The sequence below is a fragment of the Borostomias antarcticus genome (genome assembly GCF_949987555.1).
Source record: "Borostomias antarcticus genome assembly, chromosome: 12".
Classification (NCBI taxonomy): Eukaryota; Metazoa; Chordata; class Actinopteri; order Stomiiformes; family Stomiidae; genus Borostomias; species Borostomias antarcticus.
The window spans coordinates 133,372-142,450 of record NC_140245.1 but is presented as its reverse complement, the minus strand read 5'-3'; the positions used below and the strand labels follow the sequence as shown (position 1 = coordinate 142,450).

At 48.6% G+C, this 9,079-nt stretch overlaps 1 protein-coding gene across 1 annotated transcript; it reads right to left on the bottom strand.

Annotated features, from left to right (window-relative positions):
- Positions 1–365: 365 nt before the first annotated feature.
- On the bottom strand, positions 366–7,904 carry LOC311316295 (uncharacterized protein; the record flags this gene model as incomplete). The annotated part of the gene is made up of 6 exons (XM_084447137.1): positions 366–1,424; positions 2,334–2,539; positions 2,810–3,787; positions 5,630–6,124; positions 6,419–6,542; positions 7,266–7,904. The coding sequence occupies 6 exons, from the start codon at positions 7,902–7,904 to the stop codon at positions 366–368; spliced, it is 3,501 nt and encodes a 1,166-aa protein (XP_084303263.1).
- Positions 7,905–9,079: the final 1,175 nt, after the last annotated feature.

Sequence of the window (9,079 nt, the reverse complement as noted above, 5' to 3'; positions counted from 1 at the left end):
AATACTGTATAATATATCTCAGACACATACAGAGCTGTATATTACAGTGTAATAGTGTATAATATTATATCTTAGACACACACAGTGCTGTATATTACAATATAATACTGTATTACTATGAGATCTTGGAATACAGGCACATCTGTGTGTGACTCACCATCACACACAGCAGATGAGGTGATGCTATATTTACAGTACAATGACATACAAGTCATTTAAAAATTAACTGCAATCATTTTTTAAATTATGTTTTACTCTAATTATTGAAAATACTGTTAAATAACAACATTTTATTTGAATGCATGTAATGCTACCCAGAATGGTCAGGTAGTAGAAGGTTATGGAGTCTTGATTGGAGTGCGGCATTAAAGAATAGGACAGTATTGGCCACACCTCAGCTCCGCTGGCTCCAGGGAGTCTTGTGACCGCAAGGTTCTCCTCGCCGCGCTCTGGGACCGGCCGGGCTGAGCTGGCGGAGCGGCCTCTGGGTGCACTCTGCTGTCCGCCATCTTAAACTCCACAGTAGCGAACGACGACAGGCTGCCGTTTTTCTTTGGCCACGTTTTGGAGGTGTCTACGGTCGGCGAGACTTTGATGAGGTCCCTTTTCATCTGCGAATCAGTCCTCTCCTTACGAGTGACGCTAGGGTCATCTTCAAACGGGTCAGAGTCACTCCCGTGTGACATGTTGAAGTAGGTGCACTTGGGAGTCGGAGGCCTGGCCATCTCCTCCAGCTCTGAGGAGGATATGGCGGCGAGGGGGGCGTGTCGGTTTGCATGGGGGGCGTGAGGAGGAGTGTCCACGACACCGGCGTCGTCTGGGGCCGAGTCAACGGACGAGGTGTCCAGATTATCATACATGCCTGCCAGTGGAGGAGGGGACTTACGGATGAGGTGGTTCTCTTTGAGGAGCCATCGGCCCTGATCGATCAGAACCCCGTCGTTGGACTCGACCACCGGATGATTGGCGGCGCGTTGCTCAGGCGGGCCGGGCTTTGATGAGCTTCCAGCGTTGATGGATGACAGATCCTCGGCCGAGGCTTTAGCCCCGGAGTCATGAGAAGAAGAGCTCCCCTGACCTTTCACTCTGCAACTCTGAAGGGATTCTGTTTTACTTCCTGGTGATGGCTTTGAGCTTTTATTCGCACTTTCGCCGACGACTGCGCGTTGTCTGTAGGAGTTCCTCTCTGAGGCCTTCTCTTCGCTCTCGGTGGACGGGCCTGGCGAGGGCTCGGTCTTGCACCCGCCGCTCTCTGAGGTCTCCGGCCTGTAGTCAGACAGGTCTGACGTGTTGGGACTCGGAAGACGCTTCAGGCCATATTGACTATCCTCTCTCGTTTTGGGAATGGTCGGTACAATCCGGGCCCTGTCCGGCTCAATCCTGAGATTGCCCTTAGAGTCATAGGTAACAGTCAGTGACGACGACTGCAGGGCAGAGTTAACAAAGTCAATCAATTCCTGTGAAATCTCCACAGGGTGGACTAACGTGCCACGGTTGTGCTCTCTGCCCTCATCATGATCTTCTTCTCCTTCATTTGTTTTAAGTTCATTTTCAGTGTCCATGCCCTGACCCTGGCACAGGTCATCTCCATGGTCAGATTCTTTAGTCTCTGGGTCTGTCTTTCCAGTGCCATCGATGCCCTCCTCATGGCTGCTCTGCTCCTCTACGTAGCAGGCCTCTTCAAGTATCTTTGTAGTGGCACTAACTTTCACTAAATTCTCAACATCAGACTCGGCTGGACATCTGTCCTCTTCCTCCCCTACTTCATTCTCCATCTCCTGCCCTATTCCCTCTACCTGCTCTTCAACTTTATCTTCTCTCTCTCCCTGCTCCTCCCTCTCCTCCACCTCCTCCTCCTCCTGTTCCCCTTTCTGTTTGCGTTCACTTTCCTCTACCCCTTCCCCCTCCTCTACCTCACCTCTCTCCTCCTCTAACTCCCCTCTCTCCTCCTCCAACTCCCCTCTCTCCTCTTCCTCCAACTCCCCTCTCTCCTCCTCCTCTAACTCCCCACTCTCCTCCTCCTCTACCTCCCCTCTCTCCTCCTCCATCTCTTCCCTCACCTCTGGCTCCTCCCTTTCCCTTTCCACTTCCTCTTCATCAACATTCTTTTCTATTTGATTCTCCTCTTCTCTCTCCTCTTCCTCCTCTTCTCTCTCCTCTTCCCTCTCCTCTTCCTCCTCTTCCCTCTCCTCTTCCTCCTCTTTCCCTTCCTCTTCCTTCTCCTCTTCCCTCTCCTCTTCTCTCTCCTCTTTCCTCTCCTCTTCCTCCTCTTCCTCCTCTTTCCCTTCCTCTTCCTTCTCCTCTTTCCTCTCCTCTCTTCTCTCCTCTTTCACCTCCTCTTCTCTCTCCTGCAGTTGCACTCTGTCCTCTATCTCCTCCATCTCCTCCACAAAATCTTTTCCCTCCACAACCTTTTCCCTCTCCTGCTCCACATCCTCTTCCTCCTCCCCCTTATCTTCATGTTCCTCCTCCCCCTCTCTTTCCTCCTCCTGCTCCTCCTTGCTCTCATTGTCCTCTCCATCCTCTGAGACTGATTTGGCTGAATCACAGACATCGCCTCCAGGGGCCGGTTCAGACACATTGTCAGAATCATTTATCTGGTCTGCTTGGTCCTCTGCTGCAATTAAGCAATTTGTATCTTTCTCACTTAAGTTATTGTGAACAGATTCAGCTAAACTAACAACTTCTGCCTCTGACTGGTCCTGGTCTGAACTTGACTTCATCGATAGTTTTTCTTGTTCATCTGCTGCAGTTAGGTCATCTGTCTTTCTCACATGTAACTCTTTCATGTCAGATTCTGCTAATGTACCTTCCTCAGGCTCTTGTATCTCAGAGATGTTAACGCCTCCGTGGTGTCCTGAGTGTTGTTCTGTTTCAGTCTTATCGCTTACCTCGCCAGCAACCAGCAAGTCCTCTTTGACGTCGTTTACGTTTGTATTGTTGTCATTCTCTGGTTCAACACAAATCACCTCCCTTCTCTCTTCCTCCTCCACAGCAGACTCAACTAGATTAGTGGACTTAGGTTCTGGTTGTGAATCTGGTTCAAGAGGGTATACATTTTGCTCAACCAATGAGGTCAGCTCTTCTCGAAGCTCTTGGGGCATATCAAGCTCCTCCATGAGCTCCTCTATGTCAAAGCGGTGACCGCCATGATCCTCGCCAGATTCAGAGACAAACTCTTGCTCCGAGAACTTGGGAGATAGGCGTTGACCCTTTAGCATGTCATTTCGCTCCCGGAAGTCCTTCCAGCTTTGTCTTAACTCTGAGGAAGTTCTGCTCAGCAGATCTGCCAGGCCTGCTCTTTGTCCCTCCTCGTTATCAATCGTGGAAATGTTCTGCAGAGATTGCACCGCAAGCAGGGCCTCCGTGCCACGTGAATTCCTCTCGTAGGCAACACCCGCCATCGAGCCTTTCAAGCTGTCTCTCAGGGTCATCAGGGACAGGAACGACAGCAGAGCTTTGGACGACGACCTGAACACTGAAGCTACCTGTGAAGAGAAGTCAGGTAGGCTGTGAGACTTCTCCAGCATGGAGGCCCCCCTGATAGACCGGATGGATGAACAAAGCTGCCGTAAGACCGGCGTTATCTTTTCCGTGGGGCTCAGGTGGTTGGAGGAGGAGGACGCTTCACCCCCCACTGCTATCACCTCAGCCGATTTGGTCACCCACAGTCGACTCTCCTGTTCTGTCGACTCGATCTGGACACTTGGCATTGAGGTGCAGAGTCCCCTCCTCCCAGCATGCTTTGCGTTTCGTGAGTCTGAGGTTGCCGGGTCCACATCGTTGACTGGAACCGACCGACAAGATGTGGATTTGTCAACTGCTTCTCCATGTGAAAGACAGTGTTCCTCTGTGTGTGTTCGACACACCTCTCTATTAAGTTCTGATTCTGAATCATATCCTATTTGAAAAATAACTTTTGTCTCAGGGTCTGATGTGACGGGGCCTTCCTCCTCCATGTAGGGAACAGATTCTGGGTTTATTTTCTCTAGCCAGTTTTCCACATACTGGTGGACATCTGATGGTGCAGAGGGGAGGGCAGGCATTGATACACTCTCACTCAATTCCAAATTATGTTTTGGAGATGTTTTCCGATTCTCGTTCATGGACTTTTGCTTTGCAATCATCTTTTTTCGCTGCTCAAGATGTTTGGGAGGTAAAATGTCTAACATATTCTTCGTGGCTGGTCGCACAATAACTGAATCAGGTGTATTGACATTAATAAGGCTATCCCTTGCTATTTTCTGATTCATATTTAGTTGTTTTTTAGAAGACACCACTTTTATGTTTTCAATGTTAAGTGCCAGGTTTTGTTTTTTCATGGGGTTAGTTTCAACTCCGCTGACTTTTTTTTTAATCTTCTGATTTTCGGTCTTCCGTTTTTCGTTCTTCTGACTTTTCTTATTGGCTTTGTCACTTACTGTAACAGTCCCAATCTTTTTACCAGCACTACTTTCTGTTGTGGTCCCACTCTTTTTACCTGAACCACTTACTGTAACAGTCCCACTCTTTTTACCTGAACCACTTGCTGTAACAGTCCCACTCTTTTTACCTGAACCACTTATTGTCCCAGTCCCACTCTTTTTACCTGAACCACTTACTGTAACAGTCCCACTCTTTTTACCTGAACCACTTATTGTCCCAGTCCCACTCTTTTTACCTGAACCACTTATTGTCCCAGTCCCACTCTTTTTACCTGAACCAATTATTGTCCCAGTCCCACTCTTTTTACCTGAACTGACATTGCTAGGCTTGTCAGGCGACGACGCTTGTTTGGTAGTCTTTGAAGAGCTTGCCGCCTTGTCCTTCTCTTTCTTCTCTAAGCTAGTTGAAGTCTTCTGATTTGTTTTCACCTTTCCCGTTTTCCTTTTCTTCCCAACTTTGTCTGGGATATCTTTGATCGCTGAGCCGGTGTGTTCCGTCTCCCTGGGCGAAGATTCCGTCTGTGAGTCTGTCACAGCGCGGGCCTCGTTGTCAGTAAAAGACGACAGGTTGTTGCTAATCTTATGTGCGGAAGACATGGGCTCAGACGACAAAGATAAGATTTCATCTTTCCGTCGATGCTGTGAGTCTGTGCTGGAAGACTGTCTGGTGAGATCCACGTCACAGTCGTTGCTAGAAGACCGTGGCCCAGAGTCTGTAGAGGCCGGTTTATTTTGGCGCACTGGACTGGAATCACGTAGAGGCCCACCGTCCACGGAGTGTTGGGAATTAGCTAAGTAGTTGTGGTAGCAGCCCTGTCTCTCATCCATGTGCGTCCCAGTCTCTGTGATTCCCGTCCCATCATTCTCTACCTGGGGGAGCTCCGGCTCCCCTGGGGTTCTGAGAGGGGAATGGAAGCCTGAACCCATGGAACCCGTTTTCCTGGGCTTTGGTACTGGCCTGCTGCTACTACTACCGCTCTGCCTGAGCCCACAGTACCCCTCTGTCATCGGCCCATCCACTGTCCTTCCCATGTAGGAGTATGTGCCCAGGGTACTCTCTTGAACTCCATTCTCAGTCGCCAACTTTAAGCTTTCTAGGGAAGTCTTCGTCACATGGCCGAGGCCTGGTGTTGGGGTCCTATTCAAACCGGATTTGTTTTTTTCGAAGGCCGCAGCGCTGTAACTATTACACCCTCCATCTTCACTGAAGGCCACCGCCCTCCTCGTCTTGGCGGGACGGTTTTCCTCTCTGATGCCTGTGGGGTTTTCATCCAGGGCGTTGTTGTCGGGGGAATCGTCACCTGGCCCAGACTTCCAGGGACACATCGCCCTCTGGTGGGTGGGAAGGTTTGTGCGGCTCAACGTAGTAGTCCAATGGATCATCTCCTTCTCCTTGATGGTCAAACACACCTTCATCTCCACCGTCATGCTGCCATCTTGGTTCACCCGGAAGGACTTCTCAATGTCGCCATCTTGTGGCATGGAAGCCTGCTGTCCATCTTCTGGCTCTTCGCAGGTCTCAGTGTCTATAGACTCTCCATGGCGATGCTTGACATCTGTCTCCCCTGACCCTGATCGGTGATGTTGATGGCTATTGGAACTTCCTTTCAAGGACTTATTGATCTGATTCACAAAGTGTCTCTCTGACGAAATTGAGAAATTCCTCGACCTTGTTCCACTGGAGAAAGACTTAATTTTTTCTAGAAATGAGAGATAAAGGGAAAGACAAAGACATTAGAATACATTTTTGGCCATAATCTAAAGGGAAAATGCACAAATAGCACAATGTGTACTGTTAGACAAAGACACCGCTGTCAGACATTGGTTGACATTCTGGTATTTTTGCCATACTGCACGTGACATATGTATTGGGACATACTACATCCTCTTTTGGAATACTATATAGTCTGGAAGTATGCGATTCGGAACGCAGCCTGTGCCATGTGAGGAGGTCTGTGAGGATTGTAGTTTCCTGGTCTGAAGGATATATTTACCTGATTGGTTTGACTGTGCTAGGAGGGAAGGTCTCTGGGAATCGTAGTTTCCTGGTCTGAAGGGCTCGTTACCTGACGCTACAACAACTCCAGAGCATAAGATTAGAGCAGGGAGACCGTCCACCTGCAAGATGAGAACACAAAGCCTCAGAAGGTCTCACAAGCTCTCCGTTTAAAACCTATGGCAGTGGAAGCACAATACTCTTTGAAAAATCTGAACGAAGAATTCAAGAATTCAATAGATTTTGGGACATGAGAGATAATCAGTTATCATTTCGTTATTGTTGATCATATTCTTTACATATCGATTTAATGGTGAACATATTGCTGATTTGGCTCATTGAGGATGACCAACACATGACCAAGCTGAATGATGTCTGTGCTTCTCCCACTAGGGGATGATCTTCATAGTGGTCATCCTCAGAGCTGATGCATGCAGTGTTCTGAGGTAACAGAGGTAACTCCTTGATTTACTTTCAGCGTGCTCTACATCTGCCAAGACCGCCGACCAACATTCAGTTTATTAAGGGAGGATAGGTGAGTACTTGTCTATTCTAGAAGTATTTGACTCCTTCGCTTTATGCAATGTTTTTAATGAGCTCAAATGCTGTTGCAATAGGTTTCTCCCTTGGATCTCCTCTCCTGATGACCCCATCTGATTAGATATTTGGCTCTGGTACTTCCTGTTTTTGAGAAGAGATTTCCCGTTGCCACCCTGAACATAAACTTCAAGGTTTGCAATCCTACGCTCAACCTAACGTATTCTGCTGTGTGTACTAAGCATAGGTATAGTAAGAAATAATCTTCAATAAAGCAATTAGCCAATCAATTAACTGACAACACTTACTCTTCTGCCATCCAGTGTGTAGAGTTTAAGGACTGGGAACTTCATCACCTGCGAGAGGTAATCCAGCAAGGCATTGAAAGTGGGAGCAGTTCTCCTGTGCAGCACGATGGTCTGCCGGCTACTTGGGTCTCTATTCTTGAAGACCACTAGCCTCTTTGGTGTCCGTACCGTCACCCTGCTCTCAGCCAGCCTAGCTGGCCTGCTGGCCCCCTTCGCCCCGTCCACGGCGCCGTGTCGAGTCCAGCGGCCCGCGGGTCCGGTGGCGTTCCAGGGGACCGGCCTCCGGTTGGCCACGTCCAGGTTGAGCGGCTTCACCCGCTTCCGATCGGAACAAACGTAGGAGCCGCCATCGAGGAGCTGGTCCAGGGTCCTCACGGCGTGGACCCCCCGCGGAGAAGTGATGGTACGAACCCCGAAGGGCAGAGGCACTTTCTTGGACAGGGCGTCTAACAGGGCATCGAAGGTTTTGAAGGTACGGGCGTTGATGACCATGCGATGCCCGCCGAACTGAGGGTCGCCGCTCTTGTAGAAGCAGACGCGCTTGGAGGCCGAGGGGTCCGAATAGGGCTGGAGGGAGGCTCTGGGGGCCAACGTCTGCACGCTCCCCGACAGCCCCCCCTGTAAGGGCAGGGTACTCATGGTGTCTGTGAGGACGGCTATGGGGGGAACACAGAGAGATGAGCAGCATTAGCTGTTAGAATCCAACCCATGAATGAAATGTGTGATTTAAGTTAGTGTGAAGCTTGTTTTCTCACTATTCCCTATCTTCATGTGGTGAGCAGGGGTGCTTGATGTTATTGCAGTGTTTTCATTTCAGTTTATTTGAGAAGGGACGAGGCATATCAATCAACAACAAATGTAAATACACCAGATTTAGCCAGGAGGCTCATTTTCATCTGTGGTCCCTGGCCAAGATGTTATAAATAGGCATCCTAAAATGACACAAGATAAAAGTAAACAATAACACAGCATCACACAGAGCATGGGGGGGGGTAAGATGACGGTGATCATGCAGCGTTTCCTTACAATCCCTCACAACCAGGTTAGATCACAATGATATTCCATGGACTTTCATCCAGTTCCAAGTCCACGCTATTGCTTGCCCTCGGGTGGGTGGGGCTGAAAAATGGTCCTATTGGCTTTCCATTATAGGCTCTAGGTGCATACAGAGATAAGCAGTAGGAAATGACGCTTTTGGAGTGTATAACCTGCGCATAACAATGAGATGAGATACTTCTTGAGAAAGCAGTTTTGTCTCTGCATTTGTCAGTTAATGATCATGCGTGTATAGAACTAATTGACAGAGATTGAAAAGTATGCTTGCATGGCTACTATACTGTACCAGGCGTTCTATATGACCTATAGCCGTTACAACAGTTAACTGGTCCTCAAGTACAGCACAGAGAACGATGTCAGCCGTGTCACATTTTAGACAGACACTTCATTAAGATGGATATAAGATGATGCCCATCGATAGATCGATGAAGTTCACTTGAAACAGCAACAGGCCTACACACAAAGAATGTTTGAGTCTACGATATATATCACAGACAGGGCTGAAAATTAACACCTGCCACCGGCCAAATGCAGGTAAAATTTCCAATTGGCGACTAGATTTCGAAAGGCTATCTGAAAAATATATATACTTGGCCGGTAGATTTTTTCATCTACAGTCCCCTTAGCAGGTGACTCACCATGAGCCAAAAAGTGAATTTTCACCCCTGATCACAGATGATCCACTCAACCAACTAGCACTGTGTTATATCCCCACAGATACAACGTAATATAACCGACTGATCTTACCTGATCTCACA